Source organism: Leptosomus discolor, chromosome 21 (assembly GCF_034619465.1).
Source record: "Leptosomus discolor isolate bLepDis1 chromosome 21, bLepDis1.hap2, whole genome shotgun sequence".
In the NCBI taxonomy this organism is placed as follows: Eukaryota; Metazoa; Chordata; class Aves; order Leptosomiformes; family Leptosomidae; genus Leptosomus; species Leptosomus discolor.
The window spans coordinates 5,010,984-5,034,723 of record NC_141411.1 but is presented as its reverse complement, the minus strand read 5'-3'; the positions used below and the strand labels follow the sequence as shown (position 1 = coordinate 5,034,723).

Sequence of the window (23,740 nt, the reverse complement as noted above, 5' to 3'; positions counted from 1 at the left end):
TGGGAAGGGATTTTCCGCTCTGCACACTTGAGATGTGCTCAAAGCTTCCTGTCCTGGCCCCGCAGCAGAGAGCTCCTTGTTTTCTTTAACCCTTTCCTCTTACGCCACCTCCTGTGGTCCTGACGGGGCGCGTGCCATGTCCCCCCAGGTCCAGGGCTTATGCAAGGAGACCATGACCACTGATGAGGCCACCAAGAGCGAAGGGGAGGTGCAGGCGGCGGCTCTCGCCGAGCGCGGGGAGGACATCACGCCGGCTCGAGACCGAGGGGTCCTGAAGGTGAGGGGGGCTGCCAGGAGGGTCCTGCCTTCCTGCATTTTGGGGTGCGCGGTCACGTCGGTGGGCTGCATCCCCAGCCGTTGGGGTCATGGAGTACTGCCGGGGCTGTAGGACGGGTTGGTTGGGTTTTGGTTTTTTTTTTACTGTTTGAAAGGCGAAGGAGATGAGTATCACTTGGAATAAAGAAGGATGGAGTGGCGTTTGGTGGATTTGGGCTGCTCAATGAATTTTGCTGCTATTGTGTTGCTCATCAGATTATTAGCTGTAAATCCACAACGCATTTTTGTGTGTGACTCACAGACATTAGAAAGAGCACATTACTGAGGTCATCGAGGCTGCTCCACAACCCCTTTTTCATATTCAGGGCCGTTTCTGGATAGTTCTGCTCCCCAGCGTTTGCTCTTCTCCAGTTGAATAGGACCTTTCCTCTAAGAATAGCATCCTCCCCTGCTCCATCCTCAGCTCGAGAACTGCTTGTTCCAGGCTGTAGCATTCAAAAAGAGGAGGAAAAAAAAAAAAAAAAAAAAGAAGTGTTGACAAGAAGCGAGTAGTGAAATGACACACCCCTGTGAGTAAAATGTGTACGGGCAGAAAGCGAGTGTGATTGCATTCGCTTCAGGTTTCGAACCGCGGTGTTTATCCAGACACCTCTGCAGAGTGCGGGCAGGTCTCTGCTCCCAGCCCCATCCTGCTCCGTTGCTGTGGGATTTATGTTTAGGGGCTGATGGAAGGACAAATTGAAAGGCTCCCCCTGAGCCTTCCTTCGGTTTAGAGCAGCGCTGGGGTGTATATGCGTGTGTGTGTATATAATTTTATATCTATATAAAACTCTGTGTGTGTTTATCTCTCTCTCTCCATACACATCCTTAGCTGTCCCATGGCCTCCCTTCTCATGGGTGGTTTCTCTCTCTCAGATCATTAAACGACCCGGGAGCGAAGATGAGTCCCCCATGATCGGGGACAAGGTTTATGTCCACTACAAAGGCAAACTGGCCAACGGGAAAAAATTCGACTCCAGCCGCGATCGGAACGAGCCCTTTGTCTTCAGCCTGGGCAAGGGTGAGCCGGGCCGGGGGTCTGTGTGTGGGGATGCTTGAGGGTGGGATGATCCTAGGGGGGCGTGGGATGATCCTGGGGGAGCAGGACCCAGCTGCAGGGCAGGAGGACAGTGTCAGCCCTGCCTTAAGTGACTTCTGAGGGTGCTTTTTTTTTGGGGGGGTGGTGCCCTTTTCGCAGCGTCTGGGCTGCCGTGTTGCTCCCTTCTGCCTAACGTCCGCCTCTCTCCTAGGTCAGGTAATCAAGGCATGGGACATCGGGGTGGCTACCATGAAGAAGGGAGAGATCTGCTACTTGCTCTGCAAACCTGAGTACGCATACGGCTCTGCTGGCAGTGTCCCCAAAATCCCCTCCAATGCTACCCTCTTTTTCGAGGCAAGTAGTGCTGGCGAGCCGGCGCGTGGATGAGCTCGCTCGCTCCCTTTCTGCCTTGCCAACCAGCTCAGAAATGAAAAAAAAAAACCCAACAAACCAAACCACCCAACAAAAAAAAAACCAGCTTGGATTCCTGAAACGTGTCCCTCTGCTCCAGGAACCGCTGCCAGGGCTTTCTCAGAAATGTGTGTCTGAGCTGGGAGGCTGGGACTGAAACTCTGGCTGGGGAGAGCCCCAGTGCCGGGGGGTGGGGAGTGGGCAGATTCCCAGTTTAAAAATGCACATGGGAAGGAGAAAGCGGCTGGGAAATGCCTCTGGGTGCTAAAAACCGATGAGCGCCGTGGGGCGGTAGGAAAGCCAGGGTTTTGGCACGGTGCGCTCGCTGGGCAGGGCTCGTCGGGACAAGGCGGTGAGGCGGGAGGAATGGGTCTGTCCTAAATTAAGGCTTAATCCTTCCAAGTCAAGTGGGGACTAAGCCATGGTCCTGTCGGAAAACGAAGGGGAAACTCCTGTCCGTGCTGGTCCTGGGCAGCTTTAACAGCATCTTCCAGCACTGGCCATGTTGTACCCTTAGAGGTTTAATAAACTTATTTTTACTGGTACTTTGTGTTATGCTTCAGGTACTGGATGTGTCCCAATTTCTAATAAATCGGGTGTATTATGCTGTGGCTTGGAGCTGGCTTTTATGGGCAACTTCTGCTCGTCAGCTGAATGGAGAATTAGCTCGCTTGGCTCTCGAGCTGGAGGATGAACCACTGCTTTGTGGCTTTTCTGTTGTTTTTCTCTTCTCCTTCGCCCCCTCCCCGAGCTCTGCCCACCTTTTCTTTATTGTTTTATTTTTTAGGTCGAGCTGCTTGACTTCAAAGGCGAGGACTTGTTTGAGGATGGAGGGATAATCCGGAGGATCAAGAGGAAGGGAGAAGGTTACTCCAACCCTAACGAAGGTGCTACGGTGGAAAGTGAGTGCCGCTTGCTCCCGGGAGGGGCTGGAGGGGTGAGCCTGTCCCAGAGCAGCCCTGCTTTCTTCTCCCTAGCAAGGAGCTTCTGGCACTATATAGCTTGTAGGTGGCTGTACATCGCGCTGGGATGCAGTTCCATCCATCCGGAGGCTGGCTGGGATGGAGAGGGGCTGGGAGAGCAGCGGGTCACTGCCCGCCCGCGGATGCTCCTCCGAGCTCTCCCTGGCACGGCCCTGGCGGTGGCTGTGCCAGAGCTGCTGGCCGGGAGGGCTGACTGGAAAACCTCAAGCCGCGGGAGCAGCCAGGCGATGGAAGGAGCGACCCCTCGAATATGAGCTCTGGTTTCTTAGCTGCGTTGACAAACATCCCTGCGAGCCCTGGAGCTGCTCAGCCAGCGTCCGGGGGCAGGATGGAGGGAGCAAACCCCTCCCGGGGTTTCAAGGCTCTGCCATCTTCCCCCTCCCTTTTCCATCCAGCGCAGCGGCCAAGCCGCTCTGGGATGCGCCGGCTGCCGAAAACCCCAGCTCTGCCTTGCCTCAAAAGCGTTGGTGGCTGGGATGTCCCCCCGCGGTGGCTTTTCGGGTACCAAGGCAGGCGCTCAGCCGCTGCTTTGGCCTCCTTGTTGATCGTGGGTTTGATCGCATCTCTTGCAGAATGGAGCCTTTTCTTTGCCTTCCCCTGCGGCCAGAGGGCTGCTGCTGGTGGGGGTGGGAGGAAATTAATGCAAGGGGTTTGCTGAGGCCAGGGTGGTCTCAGCTGATAAGGGAGGATGAGGAGCACGGGTCCTGTCGGGCTTTCCCTGTTCCGCTCCTGTTTCTGGAGCAGAAATTCCGTGGGGCTGTACAGGGAAGCCAGGCTTATTTTGTTTTATTTTTCCTTTCCCAAGACCCACTCGGCCACAGACACAGAGCTCGCTCCGTACGGAAGGCATTTACTTTCTTTTCTCTCTTGCAGAGCTCTCGTACACAAAGATTAACTCCCTTTAGTGAAGGAGAAATTGGATCTGAGCTGTGATGGCTCATAAAGCTCGCCGCCTTAACTGACTGGTGGTTTTAACAAGGCTTTCTTTTAAGGAAAAATGAGGTTTTGACTCAGATTCGACTGTCTGCCTCTCCTGTGGTGAGCATCCTAGCTGGGAACCAGCCGCAAGCCGAGCTTCAAGCCGGCTCTGCTACCCCAAAGATTAAACTAAAACACTAAATATAATTGAAATCCTCACAGATCCAGCATTCCTCTTTATTTCGATCGGGTCTGAGCACTTCAGAGGCAGCACCGTGCGCAGTGCGGAGGACAGGGAGAGCCCTGCTCCCTCTGTGGTTGTTCCCTTTGCAGCTCGAGGTTTTCTGGAACGTGCTGATGCTTTAATGGCTCAGGAGGGGGCTGACACAGGGAGGCGGGGGGCACCAGCCAGGAATCCTCTCTCTGAAAGGACATAAGGAGCCAAATATCAAGGCTCCTCGTGCGCCTGATGCTGCACAGCCCATTATCCCTGCTTTACCTCCTTCAAATGGATGTGGCCGCTGGAGCAAACGCTGTAAGGAGGAGCACGCACGTGGGCAGAATCGCGGAGATGGGTGCCCTGCCAGGGCAGAGATCCAGAATGCTGCGCTGATCCCGCCGGGCTGCCGTGCCAGCTGCTCCATTCGCAGCTCGTGTGGCCCTTAATTCATTTGGACCTCTAAATCCAGGGGCCAGAGACCCTTAAATACATCCCCATGAGAGAGGACAAGGAGAAGCAGCACCAGGCAGCCTTGCATTTTGGGCAGAAATGTGTTGTTTTGTTTTGTTTTTTAACAAATGCAGTGCTATTTATGGTGGGCGCTGTGCTGGGGCCGGTGTGGGAGCCCAGCCTGGGGCAAGGCTGTGACCCAGGGGCGCGGCGAAGGTTTATCTCAGCCGTGTGTTTGGGAGGTGCGTTGTGGCTCAAATTAGTCTGGAAGAAATCACGCTTCCAGGAGCAAGCATCTCCAGGCTGGAGTTGTGAAAGCGTTTTTATAGGTTTTTAAGTTTTACAGACCCTAATTTTGCAGTTCCGGTCCCTAAAACCCGGGCTGCAGTCGAAATCTGGCATTGCAGCTTTTGTTACAACCTTTCCCCCCCCCCCCACCCCTCCTCCTCCTCCGTTTTTAATCTGAGTACAAATTGCTGTCAGCACATCAAGTTCGTGTGCCAGCCGCACTCGGTACACTCTGTTCTCAGCTCTTCAAAAACAAAATCGCTGCAGGCACCGAGAGAACAATAAGTCAGAGCTGCAAGCGGAGTGATGTTCCTTCGGTGGCTTTTTTTTTCCCTGTAATCCAAGAGCAACTGCAGCCAGCTGACCCGCTCCTGGAAACCCGAGTGGAGATTTTCCCCCCCTTTGCCTTGGTGTATTTTGTGTGCAATTAAAATAGAGAAAAACTATCCTCGAAAGGAAGGATTGCAGCATCCTCCTGTGCATCCTGTTTTAAAGCGGGATCTTCCCGTCGCTGCTGCATCCTGCTGGGGACAAGGGACCTGGGAGAGCAGCAGCTTTTGGGATGGGGGATTGTGGATCTGTACTCACTGAGAACACGCAGGGAGATGGCTGTGGGGTTGCGGGGTTACCTGTATTTTAGGCTGAATTTTCCACTTTCCGATGCCTAAGAAAATGGCCAGCTTGGTTTTGGGTAGTGCAAAAGCAGAGGTCGGCTCTGCAGGAGCTGGGTTTGCCTTTTGTCCTCATCCTGAGCTGGGGGGGGGGCACACTCCAGCCTGAGCCTCCTGGTCACTGCCTGCCAGGGATGGATGCAGGATGAGTCCCGGGGTGCTGGCAAGCACACGAGCTTGCTCTGGCTTTGGTGGCAGGAGGGGGGTGACGAGACAGAGCTTGGTGTCCCGTCCCCAGAGAGCATCCTCGGGCTGTGGTACGGCCCTGGGAGTGGGGGTCTGCCTGCAGGCTCAGTCCCTGCGTCTCCTCCCAGGAACTTTCCATGGGTCCCGGGGCAGGGAAGTGTCCCGGGGGCAGACGGGCAGGTTTCCTTCAGGCTGCGGCTCTCCCCTGGGGAGCCCAGACCCTCTCGGCTGTGTCCAGCACTGTGTCTGCTTGCACTCGCCTCCTGCCTCCCAGGACGAGATGCTCGGTGCCCCGCAGTGGCTCAGGTCCCATCCTGTGGCTCCGGGCGGTGCTGGAGGGGCTCTGAGAGCATCCCCCGGCCTCGAGGGCTGTTTTCTTTCCACGCATCCCTCCTCTCCCCGCTTCAGCAGCACTTGCACGGGCAATCTCTCCTCTGCTCTGCAGCAAGCGAAGGTAAAACTCGTGTCCTTCGAGGCTGCAAAGTCCATAAGCAGAGTCGTGGTGCTTACCATGAATTTTCTCTCTTAAAAGCTTTTTTTGTTAGTTTTGGCTTTTTTTTTTTTAACGGTACGTTGGAGCGCCTTACGAAATTGCTTTTCCTTTATACCTGCCCACACGTGTATGCTTTGTACCCTGCAAGCAGAGTGCAAAGAACATAAAACTGTCCCCAAAGCCCGCAACGTCTTCTGGATCGAATAAATAAAGAATAATCTTGCCGTGGAAACCCAGCCAGGAGTACCAGGTGGTGAACGTGCCAGGTACCCAGTGTCCGCTCCGGCTTCGCTTCTGCCAGCGTCTGGGGCTGGAACAGCACAGTTATTGGTTGAAGATTAAAAAAAAAAAAAAAAAAAAAAAGAAATAAAATAATGTTTATCTTGTACTTTGAGTACTTAGAGGCAGGAGAACATAGCCTTGTTTTTGAGGTAGAAGGCAAGGCGATATAGCGCTGTATAGAAGATTTGTAATCGCCATGATAAACTCTGCGTGGCGGCGTGCCAGGAGCAATATCCAGTTCCAGTAAGGCTTGACTCGTGCAGTTGAGTACGAGGGGAACATATTAGTCATGATGTTTATCTGTTGTCTGGTCCTTGGTTAGAGGAGATAGGCCTGTCTTGCTTTTCAGCAATGTTTCCAAGCCCTCCCCATCCCTCTCTGCTCACCGGGGGCTCCTTGGCTGCCCCCAGCCCCGTGTATTCCCCCTTCCGGAGCTGGATTTTGGGAGATGGGCTTTATAAGAGACTTTCTAAGATGCTTTCTTCGGAGCCCGCCTTGCCTTGGTTTGGGTGGCTCTAGGTGCGATCCTGCCCTGTCCCCTCTCGCCCCCCTGCAGTTCACCTGGAGGGGTTCTGCGGCGGCACCAGGTTCGACTGCAAAGACGTGAAGTTCGTCGTGGGCGAAGGGGAGGACCACGACATCCCCATCGGCATCGACAAAGCCCTGGAGAAGATGCAGAGGGGAGAGCACTGCATCCTCTACCTCGGGCCACGGTAAGGAGCAGCCCCACGGGGATGCTGTCAGCTGCCAGCACCCGAGGTCGTTTTAGCACTCGTGGAAGACAGTGATCCCAAAAAGCGGACTTTCTGGGAGAGCCTCGGGTTAGCCATGCCCGCAGGGGTGGCAGGAGTCACCGGTGGCCTGTGGGCAGGAATCTTGAGATGTTTTAAAAAAATCAGGTAAAAGGGTTTTCTCCGAGTCGTGTGGCTGAAAGGAAAATGTCTCCCTGGAAATCAGGGAGCTGTGTCCTTGCACCGGAGAGGAACGTGTATAAAAAGATGGATTTGAAGCAGCGGGAGAGGCTGGTTTCCAGTACACGATGCATTGTGTGTTGTCAGGTATCTTTGCTCGGGGAGAATATTTCACCCTGGCCCCACAATGTTAGAAAGCTGCAGGCACGGAGCTGGGTGCGAAACCAGAATGAGTGACCTGGGTCTGTTTTTAGGGCCAAACGCTGCCCAAATGGCGACTTCCAGCCCCTCCCCTGACGGCTCCTTTCTGCCCTTCCAGGTACGGCTTTGGCGAGGCGGGGAAGCCGAAATACGGCATCCAGGCGAACGCGGAGCTGGTGTACGAGGTCACGCTGAAAAGCTTTGAAAAGGTGAGGGCAGGAGCGTGCTGGTCCCTCCCCAGGTTACGGGAACGCCGGGCCCTGTGCCGCGGCCGCCCTTTGTCCCTGGCGTGGCCGCAGCCCGGCCCCTGCTGGAGTGGCTACGTCACCCAGGATCTCTGTGTTCTTGACTTGTTCTTCTCTGTTGGTTTGTTTTATTCTTCTGGCTGGGGTCCAAGGCTGGTTCTCTTATTTATTCCTAGCCTTGTTCCTTTTGTATGGTCTTTTCTTTTTTTCTTTTCTTTTTTTTCTTTTTATTTGGTTTTTCCCTTTTTATTTTTTGGCTTTTTCCCTTTTTACTTTTTCGCCTTTTCCCTTTTTACTTTTTCGCTTTTTCGCCTTTTCCCTTTTTCGCCTTTTCCCTTTTTCGCCTTTTCCCTTTTTCGCCTTTTCCCTTTTTCGCCTTTTCCCTTTTTCGCCTTTTCCGCCTTTTCGCCTTTTCCGCCTTTTCGCCTTTTTCGCCTTTTCGCCTTTTTCGCCTTTTCGCCTTTTCCCTTTTTCCTTTTTCGCCTTTTCCCTTTTTACTTTTTCGCCTTTTCCCTTTTTACTTTTTCGCCTTTTCGCTTTTTACTTTTTCGCTTTTTCCTTTTTCGCCTTTTCCCTTTTTGCTTTTTCGCCTTTTCCCTTTTTGCTTTTTCGCTTTTCCCTTGGGCTGCACAGATAAAAATTGCTGTGTCCAGCCAGCTGGCCCCGAGGAGCTGGGCTGGCACACCGAGCCGGCTGTGCCTGCGGGGAGGCTGGGGATGGGGTGCAGGAGGTGCCCACGGGATGGGGCGGGTACTGCTGTGCCTCATCCCTGGCTGCAGGGTGGGGGGGGGTGTCCCCATCACCTGGCTGGAGCTGGGAACGAGACCCACCACATCCCCTCTCTGCTGGGGGATCTCTCCCCACCCTCCTCTTTTTGGGTTTTTTTTTTGTCAGGGTTTTTCCTCCTGTGGGGTTGCGGTGGACAAACCACCTTGCTCAGGGTGAAGTCCCAAACCTGGGGGGTTCTCTGTTGTAAAGGGCTCCAGGTCTGCACCCCCACGTGTGCTCTGGGTGTCTCCTCGTCCCCAGCCCCTCAAATTAAACCAGCTGCCAGATCCGCCCTCTGTCACCCTGCCCTGACGAGCCCCGCTCCTTAACGAGCAGTCCCAGAAAGCCGCGGGGTCCTGCCGCTGCGGGGGGTCGCCGTGCTCCGCTGGGATCGCTCCGAGCGTTTCTTTGCAGGCCAAGGAGTCGTGGGAGATGGACACCAAGGAGAAGCTGGAGCAGGCTGCCATCGTCAAGGAGAAAGGCACGATGTACTTCAAGGTTTGTAAACTTGGGGCTGGCGGAGGCGGAGCGTGGGAGCTGGAAATAAATTCGAGGTGGCCGTCAGAGACGTGGCTTGGCAGTTGTCAGTGTTGGAGAAGCTGTGTCCCCCCCCAAACGGTGCTGGGCCAGGCGAGTCCTGCCCTTCCTCTGCCTTTTTCTCGCTCCCTGAGACACCCCCTCCTTTTCTTAAAGTCATTGCCTTCCCCTCGTGCGCTCCCCGCGGGGCGAGACGGCAGATCGGACTCTTCCCAGGGGTGGATGTGGCCAGGGCTGATGCCGAGGGGCTTTGCAGTTCCCCCTCCCGGGCTGGGGCATCCTGATGCTCCTCTGCTCTGCCCAGAGGACGACCGCCAGCTCCGACTTGGCTTTTCCCAGGGGCTGCTCACCAGCAGCTCCAGCCAGGCCCCAGTGTGTCTGTAGCTCTTCGGCATCCCCCTTCCCTCCTGTGTGTGTTTAACACGCTGCGTTAAACTCCTGACCTGTTTGCAGGCTGTTTCGGGAGCAGACCGAGCGTTGTCGGCGCGGGTCCCTCTAGCCTCTTCTTCTTTGCTCCATCCCAGGAAGGCAAATACCTGCAGGCAGTGATTCAGTATGGGAAGATCGTGTCCTGGCTGGAAATGGAGTACGGCTTGTCCGAAAAAGAGTCAAAAGCCTCCGACTCCTTCCTCCTGGCTGCCTTCCTCAACCTGGCCATGTGCTACCTGAAGCTGCGAGAGTACGCCAAAGCCGTCGAGTGCTGCGATAAGGTAGCGCCGCACGAGCCCGAGGGCTGGAGCATCCTCTCCTCTTGCGTGTTTTCAGTGGGAGTTCGGGGTTTTTCGGATTTCTTACCGTGTAAGAAGCCATTTCCAAGCGGCAGTGGGATGGTGGCATCCCTTCTGCACCTCGGGCTCTCTGCGGAGGCTGCGTGCTCGGAGACTGCAGGGGCAAAAGTGCTTTTTGGGGTTCAGAATCCCCCTGGGCCTGCGCTTACAACAGCTTTTCTTCCAAAGCCGGATCCACGTGAATGGATGCTGTGTGGACCGGCAGCCTCAGGCCCCTCTTTGGGTCTGCCCAGGCTGGGTCTGGGCGTTGGGTGCTGAGCTGGGTGCGATGGAGCCGGTCTGCGCCGGCGCTGCAGCAGGTCTCCAAGTCCGTTGAGGGGCAGGATGGGGCTTTGCCGGTCCCTAAAAGAGCTGCAACCTTGTCTTTGTCAGGAAACTATTAATTCTTTTAGAAAAGGCTTAAATTTAAACATCTTGCCTATGGGGAAGATAGTGAAGCTAGTCGCCTTAATCTGAAAGGTAAATAGTCTCTGAGATGCACGTGTGGCTTTTACTAAAGGAAAATAATGTCATTGCTAAAGCAGGGTGACAAAAGCACGTTTAATCCCTACCCTGCCTTGCCTCCGAGCTCCCCGTGCTCCTCTGGGCTCAGGTTTAGCCTTTACACCTGATTTCTTGTCTGTGGGTTTGTCTCCCACCAACTCCGCCACTCTCAGGGGGATTTTAAGCAGGGAGAAATAACTAAACGATGTTAATGTTTTGTTGAGCAAGATGCAAGTGCTCTGGAGACTTGAAGCCACCCTCTCCTAATTTCGGCAGATTTAATGAGGCTTTGACTGTAAGGGGGTCTTTGGGGGATCCCCAAGTTGCTAACGGCGACCTGTGTGTTTCCAGGCACTAGGACTGGACCAGGACAACGAGAAGGGCTTGTACCGGAGGGGCGAGGCCAGGTTATTGATGAACGAGTTTGAGCTGGCAAAGTGTGACTTTCAAAAAGTGCTGGAAGTGAATCCACAGAACAAAGCAGCGAAATCCCAAATCTCCGTCTGTCAGAAGAAGACGAAGGAGCACAACGAGCGGGACCGGAGGATCTACGCCAACATGTTCACAAAGTTTGCGGAGAGGGATGCAAAGGTGCGTGTTGTCTGGTTTTGGCCACCTAGCAGGTCGGGCTGAAGGATGCTCGGCAGGTTTGCGATGAGAAGGGATGGGTTAACATGAAGGAAATTACAGATCAGGTTGAGGATGGAGGGATAGAGCCTGCTGCGGTGGTTTATTTCTTGGTCTCTCTTACGCAGAGGCTGCTGTCAGATGCTCAGTCATCAGTAAAAGCATTTGCAGTGCGAGCTCCCGAGGGCTGCTCGCAGGGTTGGCATTTGTACTTCATTTTACCGTTCCCAGCTAGTGACTGTTGATGACCTCCTGGTCGCCGGTAAAATTAAATGTCATCCCATCTCTGGCAAGGCCAAGGGTATTTTGAGACATGATAGTATGGATTTCCTGAAGCTGTAAGGCAATAGCCTACTCCTCTGCTCGTACGGAGAGATCGCTGTCTCCTAACAGGCTCCCATCCAAAATTCCTCTGAACAAAACCCGCTGTCCTGTAACGGGAGAGGACGCAGCTTTGCAAGCCGTCTGCGCGGGTCATTTTTAGTATCAGCTCTTCTGAACCGGTGCCTGGAGGTTGAGGCTGTGGAATCAGCGATGGGTGCAGACCCTGGGGAGCAGCGTGCTGGAGTAACCCCCTTGGGGCCGGGAGCGGAGCCGCCCCGGCCGGCTGCTGGCACCGCGGTCTGTTGGCTCGCGCAGCCGGCGGCGATGGGGGAGTCGCGGCTGGAGCAGGAGCGAGGCGTCACCGGCCCTTGGAGCTCCTCGCCTGCGCCCGTGGCTGGGTGTCTGGGCTGCACCTGTGGCTCGGTCCCCTATCTCCACTCCTGGTCCCTCTCCTCTGTGCCCCTGCATCCATCCATCCATCCATCCATCCAGGCTCGCTCTCTGTCAGCGCCCTGCTCCCGTTGAGGTGGGTCCCACCGTTCCCAGGGGATCCCATACCTTCCCCAAGAGCTCGCTGAGCCGATGGGGTTTAACCTCCACCAGCTGCTGAGCCAGGAAAACAGGAGCCTGTGGCGTGAGCTGTGGTGGTCGATAGGCAGCGGGGAGCCGCGGGGAGGGGGGAATTCTGCCCAAAGAGCCCAAATCCTGCTTTGCTGTCACCTGCCGGCTGCTTCCTTCTCCTGTCTCCAACTCCGTCTGCTTTATTTGCTGTTCTGCAGGAAGCCGCTAGCAAAACCGGCGCGGAGAAAGCAGCGGAGAAAGCAGCTTGTGAAAAGGGACCGAAAACTCCCAGTGCTGAGCATGAAGAGGCTGAAGGACACGTATGACGGAGGAGGAGGGGAAGGGAGAGCCTCCTGCCCTCGGCCCACGCAGAAAAAAGGTTGCTGCCAGACCTCGGGACTCGCCAGTGTTTTCTTGTAAAGCTTGTTACAGTTTGTGTGATCGTGGAAGCAAAAAAAAAAAAAGCGCCTTGCAAAGAAAAAGAAACCCCGTCCCACCGCCCTGGGTGTGCTCAGGGGCAGAGCGGGAGCGGCGGGACGCCGTGGGACCACCGCACGTGGAACAAATAGCTTTTAAACGGAGAGAAAGAGAAAAAAAAACAAAAAACAAAAATAAATAAAAATTGAAACTCTTGGCTCTTGGGAGGTTTCCGTAGACAGCTCGTCCCGGCTCCCTTGGCTTCGTGTCGGCTGTCGGCGCAGCATCCTGGCTCCTCCGAGCTGAGTTGGGATGTGGGAGACGCTCCTTGTACGCTGCCGTGCTGCCTCCGGTTGTGTCCGGCCCACGACGGTGCTGCCCCGCGCTGGTGCCAGCGCCGGCTGCCGCGGTGCCTCTGCCAGCCCCGAGCGTGGAGGGGAACGCCGCCAGCACGGGCACGGCGGGCTGCGGGAGCCCAGGGCTGGCTCACGGGGACCTCAGCGCTGCGGAGCACCCGGCAGGTTCCTCACCCGTGGGTGCTCGCTGCGTTTTGGGGGGGGAAAAGAGTTTTCTTTTTTTCCTCCTGGTGAGTTCTTGCGCTGCAGGGCCAGGCGTGAGGGTGAGGACGTTCATCGCCTCCGCTGCAGCCCCTCGGTGCAGGGGGGTAATTCGCCGTTAAAGCACTGGTTTGGGGGGGGTTATCTTGTGAAAGAAGGTGGGTTTTATTTCCTTGGAGAGCAAAAGCCCCCTGTCCAGCTCCGCTCCTCGCAGGTGCACAATCGCAGCCTGCACCCCACCCCTCAGCTCCCGTCTTTGAGTGGGAGCTTTGTTGCTTATTTGGGGTCCATGGAGGGGGGGTGGGGGGGGGATAAAAGAGCAGGTTTGACATGTTGTGGTTTGGAAAGCGAGTGACGGGGGCTGAGCTGGTACCGTGGGCTTACAGCTCGTCAGTGAGCAGCTTTCCTGCGGCGCTTGCTGCCCTGGCGAGGGGGGCCCCGGGCGTGCGTGGGGCTCTTCGTGTCCCCGCACGGATGCTGCTGCCACCTCGGCCATCGTCCCCCTCCATCCTAAAGGGACACAGTCACTACCATGTGAGAAGAGCTTTCCGGTTGTTATTTTTCCTGTCTGTTCTTTGTACTACCCCTTTCGGAGTCTGAAAATAAACAACTGAACGACCGAAAAAAAAGGAAAAAGTGCTTTTTCTCTGGATCCTGCTCAGCACAGCGGGTGGCTGGGGGGAGGATGGGTGTGCTCTCCCCTGGGTGGAGATGCCCCAGCTCCAGCAAGGGGGTCGTTAAGGAATTTTTGGTGTCCCCAAGGACTGATCCTGCCCCTCTTTATTGGTGCCATCCTTCCCTGGAGAGCTGGGGAAGGCCCAGCCTGGCTGAGGGATGCTACATGGGGGTCTCAGCTGTTTTTCCAGCCCGGGGGTTGTTTATCCTGATGCTTTTATTTATTTTTTTTTCCCCTGACTGTGTATCTTTGGGAGGGGGCTCCCCAGGGGGCACCTGGGTGGGTGGCGGAGGCATTTGTACCCCTTGGCTGAGGGTGTGGAGGGAGCAGAGAGTGGGGTCTGCCCGTCCCTCTCTCCCCCCCCCCCCCCCCCCGCAATCCTGGGAGGATAAACCAGATTTGGTTAAAATTCTTCCTCTCTGGTCCATCGGGTGGTACCTGGATAAACCAGATGTGGTTAAAATTCCTCCTCTCCGGTCCATCAGGTGGTACCTAAAGCACCATTCCTCAATGTCTCTTTTCCCACCTGCAGCAGCTGTTCCCGGCCACGGTGGCCGTGCGGCCGCTCATCCAGGTCTCCGGTTTTACACCACCCCCAGGACCTCTCATAGCCAGCAGAGCATCGCTGTGGGTGCTGCGGGACCCAGGTGCTCTGCAAAGAATTGTCTTTTTTTTGTTGTTGTTCTTGCAGGCAGGGCAGGAAAGTCCCTTGTGGGAGCCCAAGCCGCGTTTTCCATGGGGAACAACCCTCCGCAGAAAAAAAACCCACCAACTTGCTTTGCAGTTTTGGGGCTTTCCCCCTATTTTTAAGCAGATTTTTGGCTTATTTCTCTTTGGTGCTTTTTTTTCCCCCTTGGAAGAGAAATTAAACTCGGGCAGGTGATGAGATGCTGTTGAGGGATTTAAAGGCAAACTGGGAGGATTTTGTACCGAAGGCGTCGAAACCTTCGCGCTGCTGGTGAGCGCCGGGTGCGCGGTGTCCAAATGCCCCCTAGTGGCACCGGGCAGCGGGTGGGGAGTGGGGCGGTGGGGGGTTTTGGGGTGCCTGTGGTGGGCTGGGCAAGGCTGGAGGTCCGGTGGGGTCACTGGGGGCACTGGGCTCATCTGGTTTTGCAACAGGAGAGAGTCCATGGGCAGCCTTCGGCGGGGAATATGAGCAGCGAAACCTTTGGTGGTGTCGAGAGCGAGAGCTGCGGTGGGCAGGGTGTGAATCCCGTCACCCGCAGGGACCTGGGGACGTGGGACGAGGGTCGGAGCAGAGCGGTGGTCCGTAGGGAAGCCCTCAGCATCGCCCGGAGCTGGGGATGCTGCCTTTCCCCTGCATGGGCTCCCCCTGCACCACTCACACAAAACAGCCCCAAAATCCTGCTTTTCTGCCACCGAGAAGACATTTTCAGGTGGAAAAAGGCACATTCAGGAAGAGTAATCCTAAATGAGGTCGGGCAGCATCCCTCTGCCCGCGCCAGGCTGAAGTGAGTGGCCCTGCTGTGCTGGGGATCCCACCCGGTGTAGGGGAACCCTGCACCCCCAAAAGGCACCCGGGGTCCAACTGACCCCCTGTGCCCCCCTGCGCTCCCGCGGGGCTCCCTTTTCCTGGGATTACCACCCTGCCAGCTGCTCTCCCAGCGGGCCTGGCCGGCAGCCCCTGAAATCCTATTACCGAGTTTCAGGAGAAATAAAAAGTTAATCATCTCCTTCTCCTGCTCTTCTTCCTCCTCCTCCTCCTCCTCCTCCTGCCGCAGGGGCTCACGGAGGCGGCTGAGCCGATGCGTGAGGCCGCTCGGAGCGTTGCGGCCGTGGCTGAGCCCATGGATCCAGCCCGGGGCTGGTAGGGGCTGCAGTGCCGGGGGGTCAGCGGCTGGTGCTGGGGAGGGGGGAAGGAGGGCAGGGCAGGGTGGAGGGAGCCCTCCCGCTCGACGCCGGGCTGGGAGCCATGCCGCTGCAGACGGAGATCCTGCGCGAGGTCTGGGCCGCCGACAGGTGAGTGCCGGCGGGCAGGACGTGACCCCTGGGGTGGGCTACGTGCTGGGTGTCCCCACTGGGCTCCCATCTCCTCCAGTGCTTTTTTTTCCTCCCGTTTTCAGTTTAATTGCAATGTAACGAGCTGGTTTATCATGGTGGTTTTGCTCCGGGGGTCAGTGCGATGATGCTCGTTGGCTTACAGAGAAGAAAAGCATTTGTTGGGGGAGGTGGGATCCTCAAATTAACCTCATTGCTGTCACCCTTGGCCATGGCAGAGCCATCCTGGGCTGGATGCTGTCGACGGAGCTTGACCCAGTTGAGATGGGGGGGGGGAGCTGCTTCTGGAGCCAAACGAAAGGCTGACCTTTCACTCCCCATCCCAAAATGGCAGTGGTGCTCAGCCAGAGGGTCTCAGACCCCCCCAGGAACTGCAGAGGGCTGAAAGCCCTCACCCCTTTGCTTTCTGTGCCCCACAGCCCCAGCGAGGAGCCGGGGAGCCCCCAGCAGTCCAAGCCCAAGCAGGTGAGAAAAAAATCCTCACCCCACCCCCACCCCGGCCCCTGTGCCACTGTCCCCTGCTGCAGGCTGTCCCCAAGGGCTGGGGACACCGGAGACCCCCAAACCCCAGTCCCACACTGAGACCGGCTTGGGGCTGGACGGGCTGCTCCCTCGGGGTGCTGCAGCCCTGGGGGGACATGAGCTTTTGGGGACGCCCCCTCCAGAGCAGGTAGGTAGTGGAAATCCCACCACTCCCTCTTGCTCCTTTGTGCATCCTTCCAAACCTCCTCTCCATCACTTCGAAGCACCGCCTGAGGTGGGCTCTCAGTTCCTAATTAGCACTTTAATTAAGCCTATCAGTTAAGCTGTCAGCCATGACTCACTTTCCCCAGGCCGTGACCCCGAAGGCCAGACCCCCCTCACCATATTTTGGCAAAGCCCTTGGGTGCCACTTGGCCTCAGAGGGGTCTCGGCAGCAATTTAATCGACCACCTGATTTAATCAGCGGCCCCTCCTCAAAGGGCTTCGTTAAGTAATGAAGCGAGTGGCCGTCCTCCCCCCCAGCTGCTTAAGGGATTAAAGGATGCGAAGGAGCTTTTCGGTGTGAGCTGATGACATGGAAGAAACCAGCCGGTTCCCAGCTCTGCCGTGGGACCCTTGGCTTCCCCCCACCCAAATCCACAGCGCTGGGATCCTGCTGGGACCTGGCTGGATTTTCCCTCTTGCAAAACACATTCACCCACTGTGGTGGGACATCTGGGAGGGACGAAACCTCTGTGAGGGGGAAGGTGCTTTGTCAGATGGTGGGTGCCTTGGTGCAACTGGATTTGCTTAAATCACTTTCTGAGGGCCCCGAGCGGACACCAGCTCCCCAAATATCTCCTGTCCGGAGCCAAGTGCTGTCCCACATGTTCCGTATTTGGTAAATCGGGGTTATTTATAGCCCCAGCTAACCGGGATTAGGTGTGCTGTGCCTAATCCCCCCACTTCCCCGCTCCTGCTGACCTCCATCCCAGCACAGCCCCACAGCCCCTTGCCTTCGACGGGAGCCCTTTGCGGGGGCGAGAGGAGATGGAGGTGTGGAGCCAGGCTGCCTGCCCGTCCCCATGTCCCCTGTCCCAGCTCATGTCCCCCGGGATGCCTGCTGGGAGATGAGCTGGTGCCCAGGGTGGCTCTTGGCCGGGGTCCCTATGGCCCAGCGTGGCTTGTCCCTCCGTGCCAGCACGGTCCATGGTGTCAGGGCAGTGCCAGCATCACATCCCTCATCCCTGAGGCTGGCACATGGCTGCCTGTCCTAGCACTGATGCTCTCCCGTCTGTCTGCTAACAGCCCTTTCTCTTTTCCTCCCTCTGCCTTCCCTGGGGGACTGCCCCACGGTAAGTCACTCTTCGAAGGTGCGAGCGTGTCCCCATCCCCGAAGTGGGTCCCTATTCCCACGGGGAAAATCCTGGCGGTGGTTTGGAAAGGGATCTGGTGCTGGAGGAGCAGGGGTTGCAGGGGTTTAAGGCCAGCACCATCTCTGCAGCATCGTCCGCGGGGGCAGAAGCTGAAGAAGAAGCGGCAGGAGCCTGTGCCGGAGCCCGAGGCCAAGCCCCGGAGGCTGCGGGTGAAGAAGCTGGGCGAGGCGGGGGCTGCGGAGGAGCCCCGTGCCTCAGCACAGGGTAAGACACCCCCCCCCCAGCTCCCATGGAAATGGGGGGACACGCTGGTCCCCCCCATGGCCACCTCCTGCACCCACAGTGCTCTCCATCGCGGGCATCTCTTGAACCACGCAGGGGTGAAGAAGCTGAGGAAGAAGAAGGAGGAGAAGAGGGAGGAGGACAGCGACAAGGACCCCTACCCCAAATTCACGAAGGAGCCTCGGAAGAAGAAGGAGAGCCCGGCTCCCCGCTCCCGTGTGGCCAAGGCCCCCAAGAAGCAGCAAGGTGTGTGTGTGGGGGGGGGGGGGGGCAGCACCCACCCCTCTGCGGGCACCCGCTGGTGGCACCTCATGTCCCCATGCACCGCGTCCCGCCGGTGCCATCGATGCTGCTGGTGTCTGAGGGGCTCTACATGTCCCTGGGGGGTGTCTTTTTTTGGCCAAACCCCATCTGAGCCCCCGGGAGGAAAGGGGAGGTGGCAGGGGACCTGCGTGCATGGCGTTAGGGGGGGGACACACGACACACAGAGTCCCTGGGAATGTGGCAGTCGGTGGCTGACTGGTGCCACCAGCTCCTCGGGCATCTTTCTGGAGCGAAAAGGTGGGGTGGGCAAAAAGATGGGGCTCGTCCCGTCACCCCCCCCCCCCAACTCGGCAGCCCGGGGCTGCAGCCGCCAGATGGCGATGTGACTTCGCACGCTGTGACCGGCCCTGGCCACGTCCAACGTGCCACTGGCCACCGCGGTTGAGCCGGGCACCCACGGCCCCAGCCCCCTGCCCGCGGTGCGACGGGTGCCCACGCCGCCCGGCGCTGCCCAGGGAGGTGTGTGTCCCCCCCCTCAAACGATGAGACTGCGGGTCCCCGATGCGAGAGGTCGTGGCGCTGCTGATGCCACGGTGTCACCTCTGGGCAGAGCCGGACGAGGACTCGGAGGATGAGGAGGAGGAAGAGGAGGTGGAGAATAAAGACCCACCAAAAAAACTCAAGAAGAAGCTGCCCCTTTCAGGCGAGAGCCGGGAGAAGAAGCTGAAGCCGAAGGGTGGGTGACCAGGGGATGGCTTGAGCCCCGCTCTGTTGCCACTCGCATCTGTCCTTGCTGGGATGCCACCCGCGTCCCATCCCCATCGCTGTCCCAGTGGGCTGCAGGGCAATCGTCCCCTCCCCGTGCAATCTCCCCCCAGTTCAACCCTCCCCGCTGCCCCTACCCTACCACCTCCCTGTCCCCACGTCCCCTCCTGTCCCTGTCCCCCTATCCGGCCGCTCATCGGCTCCTCTGTCCTGCCAGGAGACAAGAGCGACCCTGAAGGCAAAGCCAAATCTGCCAAGAGCACCAAGAAGGAGCCTATGTCCGTGTTCCAGGTGAACGGGGAGAAGAAGGAGAAGAAAAGCAAGAAGAAAGGTATGGGGTGGGTGGGTGGGGGGTGGCAGCCAGTCCCACCGCCCCACAGCATCACCCCAAGCCATCAGCACCCGGTGCTGCGTGACGGTGTCCCCCGTGTCCCCCCGCAGCCGCCACTGGCAGCGATGAGGAGGATGATTCCGACTCCAGCACCAAACCCATCAGGTCGGAGAAGAAGAAAAACCCGGCGTCCCTCTTCCAGACGGGTGGGGACCCCCCCAAGGAGAAGAAGACCAAAAAGAAAGGTGAGAGCCCAGCACTGGTCATGCGATGGAGGGCGGTGGGTGCTGGAGGGGGTTGTGGGGGTGCGGGTGAGCCTGGTCATGGAGAGTGGAGTTAAGATCAATGGTGTTGACGTGGGTCTATGCCGAGCTCAGTTTTGGGGTTTTGTGGAGTGAGGCTCTTCCCCCACCCCTGTGCCCCTGCCTGTTCCTGCCTGCAGCTCCTCCCAAAGTGGCCGAGAGCGAGGAGGAGAGTCCGGAGACCCCACAGAAAAACTCCAACAAGAAGGGGAAAGGGAAGAAATCAAAGAAGGTACAAAAAATCCCCCTCAGAGCCATAGGGATCCCCTCAGGGTCGGGGCAGCAGGAGGGTTGGGTTGGAGCATCCCCCAGGGAGACCAAAGGGAGACCAAAGCCACCAGCTGCAGAGCCACAGGCCGGGGCGGGGGGGGAGAGATCGGGAGCAAGGAGCAACTAGCTGGGAAAGGAGGGGAGCTTTTGGCAGGTTTGGCTTTGGGGTCACCATCCCCTCTCGTTGCAGCCGAAGGAGGAGAGGCCCCCGTCGCCCGTCATCGAGGTGGACAACCTGGAGGAGTTTGTGCTGCGGCCGGCACCGCAGGGAGTGACCATCAAGTGCCGGGTGACACGGGACAAGAAGGGGATGGACCGGGGGCTTTACCCCACCTATTACCTCCACTTGGACAACGATAAGAAGGTGAGCTGGGGGTGGGGGGGGATGTGGAGACCCCTGGGGCTCTGCACCCACCCCAGGGAGCACCCTCAGGGGTTTGGGGGAATGCCCGCCTGCATCCCACCATGGTGGCGGTTCCTGGGTGGGGATGCTCCCCTCCCCTGCAGTTCCTCTTGGGAAATGCCCCATGTCGGTGGTACCCGGGATGATGAGCAGGAGAGCCGCGCTAAAGCTGCGCTGGGCTCAGCCCCTCCTGCCCCTTGGCCCAGCCGGGATTTTGGGGGTCGTCTTCACGACTCGTGCAAGGTCGTGGCAGTGACCCGTTGGGCCAAGCCTTGGGCAGAAGGCACGGCGGGGCGGAGAGCCGGGGATGGCGATGGCAACGACAATGACCTGTCCCCACGCCGTCCCACCGCCCTCCCAGGTATTCCTCCTCGCCGGGAGGAAGCGTAAGAAGAGCAAAACCTCCAACTACCTCATCTCCATCGACCCCACCGACCTGTCGCGGGGGGGAGAGAACTTCATCGGGAAGCTGAGGTAGGAGCAGAGGTGGCACCCCGTTTCGGTGGCACCCCATTCCTGCAGCACCCCACACCTGTAGCACCCCGCTCCATGGGTTGCTGACTGCCCCGAGCAATGGCTGGGTCAGGCAGGGGTCTAAATTCGGCGTTCCCCGCTGGCGGGTCTGACCTGAGGAGTGTCGGGGGGCCGGGAGGGGAAAACAGGCTCGTCTGGTTCCTCCCGGCAGACAGGTCACGGCTAGAAACGGCGCCTGGTGAGCCCGGCAAGTCCCGGCCCGTTGCACCGCCGGCAGCCACACAGCAATGCTGAGGGGTCCCCGTGGCGGTAGCACCCTGGAACACCCTAATTTAAGGGGGCCCTGAACTAAAGGGTGGGGAGGATGGCGTTGGCCGGGGGGCTGCCTGCGGCTTTTGCAGCTGGAGCAAAGCTGGGGCTGTGCCTGGAGCCGGGGGGGACAGGGGGATTTGGGGGGGACTTGGTGGCACCAGCCGTGGCCACCTCCCATCCTCGGCCGCAGATCCAACCTGATGGGTACGAAGTTCACGGTGTTCAACAACGGCACGAACCCCGACCGGGCCAACGCCGACTGGTCCAACGTGCGGCAGGAGCTCTCGGCCGTGGTCTACGTAAGCAGTGGCGTGGGGAATCCCCCCCCCCCGGGACCCCCGGGGCAGGTGGCAAGGGGGTCCCGACCTGCACCCCTTCGCTGAGCTGCTGCCCCGGGGGTTGCAGAGGTGCGGGATGGGCTGGATCTGTCCCCGAGCCCTCGCTCAGCCACGGGCGAGAGGCTGCAGCCCGCGGCGGCTGCTGGGTTTAGGGATGGGGTTTCTCTTGTAGGAGACCAACGTTTTAGGGTTCAAAGGCCCCCGGAAGATGACGGTCATCATCCCCGGGATGAACGCCGACAACGAGAGGGTGCCCATCCGGCCCCGAAATGTAAGTCAGGGGCCAGACTGGGAGAAACTCCTTGGGGGCTGGATTTGCTGGGGTTCACCTTGTATTTTATCCATTTTGGGGCATGGAAAGGCCAAAATTCAAGGCACGTCCCTGGGAGGCAGGAGAGGTGGTCTCTGTATTTTTTTTTTTCTCCATGCTCGCTCCCATCTCCCAGTTGGGTGCTGCTACAGAGCATCCCCCTGGGCACACCATGGGAAGCAGCAGGGCTCTGGGTGGGGTCACCCCAACTCCGCTCTTCCCCCCTCTTGCCCTCCCCAGGATAACGACGGCCTCCTGATGCGGTGGCAGAACAGAAACATGGACAACGTGATCGAGCTGCACAACAAGGCACCGGTGTGGAACGATGAGACCCAGTCCTACGTCCTCAACTTCCACGGCCGGGTCACCCACGCCTCCGTCAAAAACTTCCAGATCGTGCACGGCAGCGACCGTAAGTCGGGAAGGGACCGGGCCGGGGGGGTGATGGTGGGGGAGCGCTGCCATCGGCTGGCGCCAGCACCTCCTTTTTTCTGCTGAGGTTTAGTTTTTCTGGTGCATGGCTGCATTGGGGTCCCGCCTGCCTTTACGGAGCTGGGATGAAGCCGGACGGGGCGTGTGGCACCGCACAGGCAGACGAGGCCAAGGACAAACCTTGTGGGGTGCTGAGAAACCCCCGGCATCGTCCCAGTACAGCCATCCCACTCAGCCCAGAGCATCACCCCCAGCACGCACCCCGCGTCGCCCACGCGCTCACCCCGGGGTGCCTCGTGCCTCGGGGGTGGCAGTGGCTCTGTCCCCGCGCGAGCGGCCGGACGTGGCCGTTGTCACCTGTCCGGCGCAGTCAGAAGCCCTCGGCCTCCGGGGTGTTGGGTTACGGGACAGAAAAAACCTCCCGGGGGCCCCTGGTTATTTTTACAGATTTCCTGTCACCCGCCCTCCGGTAGCAGCGGTCCCTTGGGGGGGGTGGGGGTGTCAGTGGGGTCCCTGTCCCTTGGGGGGCTGTGCTGGGGGCACCAAAGGGTGCCGCGATCCTGTGCTGGGAATGTTTTTGGCAACGGGTGCTGCGGGATGGTGGGTCCCCTGGGGAAAAGGGCGGGGTGGGGGCGTGGGTGACACCCCAGGTGCTCGCCCTCTCTCCCGCAGCCGACTACATCGTGATGCAGTTCGGGCGCGTGGCGGACGACGCCTTCACCATGGACTACAACTACCCGCTCTGCGCCGTGCAGGCCTTCGCCATCGCCCTCTCCAGCTTCGACGGGAAGCTGGCCTGCGAGTAGCGCCCGCGCCGGGGCTGCCGGCACCGCCGGGGCTGCGTGCCGGCGCCTGCTGGATGCTCCTGCATCCCCGTCCTGCTCCGTTCCCTCCGTTTCCACCTTCTGCCTGGCGAATGCTCCCGGTTACAGCCGCTCGTGGCGTGGCTCGAGGTGCCCGCGGAGCGCTGGGGGACGCTCCTCCTGCCACAGCCACCCTCTCCGGGGACAGATCGCTGGTCTGGGGCAGATGGCAGAGTCAAGCCCGGGGTATATTTAGCAGATGAGGCTGACTGTGATCCCGATCTCATCCCTTTGAGACGTTTCTTGGACTCGGATCCTGGAAACTCATCCCCTTTTTTTATTTTTTTTTTTTTTTTTTAGATTCTGGTTTGTATTTTGTAGCTCGGTCTCGCAGTGAGAGGGGGTTGGTGGTCTCCTCTGTTCATGTTTCCTCATGTGCGCAGAGCCCACGCGTAGCCGGGCTCTGCCCAAGCTCCCAGCGAGGGACCCCCCGCCCAGCTCGATGCCCATCAGGCACCAACCCCCCCCCCCCCTTTTGCCCCATTTTGCCCTGACGCAAGCGGCCGTGCGATGACCACGGTGGCTTTGCACACCCCGGGCTCCGCACCCGCTGGGTCTAACTCCGCTGGATTTGGATCCCTGAGGAGCAGCCTGGCACCCAGAGCACCGGCGGCACGCGGGCACGTGCCGAGGGAAGCCGGTGCCAGTGGACGAGGGCTGGCAGCCACGTGAGGCAGGGCTGGCATCACCGGCACGGGGCCGGGCTGGGTCGGTGCCACCAGGAGGGACCTCGAAGGGAAAACTCTGGGTGCACCAGGAAGCACTGGGGTGACTCACAAGGTGTGGTGCGGCGCTGAGTCACACTCAGCACATGGATGGGTCTGGCCGAGCCCCCCGTGCCCACGCCGCTCACCGCCCCGGTGCCCTGCGGCATCCCTCCGAACCGCACCGGGCCGGTGGTCCCACAGAGCTCCGCACGCCCCGGCTGTCCCCGCTGCCGGGACTGGCCCCACTGGGGGTCTCTGCTCGCGGGCAGGTGGCGGATGGGAGGTGCCACCCCATGGCACAGGCCCGTGGGGTGTCACGGGGGGGCTGCGGGGAGTCATTGGGAAGGGGAGATGCTGGAGAGGGGTAGGTCGAGGGGAGCAGGGCAGCCCGTGCCCCCATTTCCAGCACTAACCCACCTTCATGGGGTGAGGGTTTGGCTGCACCGACAGTCCTAAATCTGATTAATTCAGTGGTGAGA

At 58.7% G+C, this 23,740-nt stretch overlaps 2 protein-coding genes across 3 annotated transcripts; both read left to right on the top strand.

The window, feature by feature from the left end:
* The first annotated feature begins 157 nt into the window (after positions 1-157).
* On the top strand, positions 158-12,027 carry FKBP5 (FKBP prolyl isomerase 5). The gene is made up of 10 exons (XM_086476592.1): positions 158-277; positions 1,192-1,336; positions 1,566-1,708; positions 2,553-2,667; positions 6,813-6,969; positions 7,487-7,577; positions 8,796-8,879; positions 9,443-9,628; positions 10,541-10,780; positions 11,920-12,027. The coding sequence occupies exons 1-10, from the start codon at positions 173-175 to the stop codon at positions 12,025-12,027; spliced, it is 1,374 nt and encodes a 457-aa protein (XP_086332718.1). The 5' UTR covers positions 158-172.
* A 3,257-nt stretch (positions 12,028-15,284) lies between these two features.
* TULP1 (TUB like protein 1) lies at positions 15,285-22,497 on the top strand. Of its 2 annotated transcripts, none has more exons than XM_086476583.1 (14): positions 15,285-15,331; positions 15,790-15,835; positions 17,355-17,472; positions 17,587-17,736; positions 18,365-18,490; positions 18,737-18,850; positions 18,961-19,095; positions 19,293-19,384; positions 19,613-19,786; positions 20,187-20,299; positions 20,802-20,910; positions 21,122-21,220; positions 21,500-21,671; positions 22,364-22,497. In XM_086476583.1, exons 1-14 carry the CDS (start codon positions 15,285-15,287, stop codon positions 22,495-22,497), a joined length of 1,629 nt encoding a protein of 542 aa, XP_086332709.1. The 2 variants fall into 2 exon arrangements, with proteins under 2 accessions (XP_086332709.1, XP_086332708.1); XM_086476582.1 differs by having other exon boundaries at positions 17,337-17,472.
* The last annotated feature ends 1,243 nt before the right edge of the window (positions 22,498-23,740 follow it).

Coding starts and splice junctions, on each gene's coding strand:
- FKBP5 (XM_086476592.1), top strand. CDS start 173: ATGACCACTGATGAGGCCACCAAGAGCGAAGGGGAGGTGCAGGCGGCG. Junction 1,709..2,552: donor ATGCTACCCTCTTTTTCGAG/GCAAGTAGTGCT, acceptor TTTATTTTTTAG/GTCGAGCTGCTTGACTTCAA. Junction 9,629..10,540: donor CCGTCGAGTGCTGCGATAAG/GTAGCGCCGCAC, acceptor GTGTGTTTCCAG/GCACTAGGACTGGACCAGGA.
- TULP1 (XM_086476582.1), top strand. CDS start 15,285: ATGCCGCTGCAGACGGAGATCCTGCGCGAGGTCTGGGCCGCCGACAG. Junction 17,473..17,586: donor GCCCCGTGCCTCAGCACAGG/GTAAGACACCCC, acceptor TGAACCACGCAG/GGGTGAAGAAGCTGAGGAAG. Junction 18,491..18,736: donor GAAGAAGCTGAAGCCGAAGG/GTGGGTGACCAG, acceptor CTGTCCTGCCAG/GAGACAAGAGCGACCCTGAA.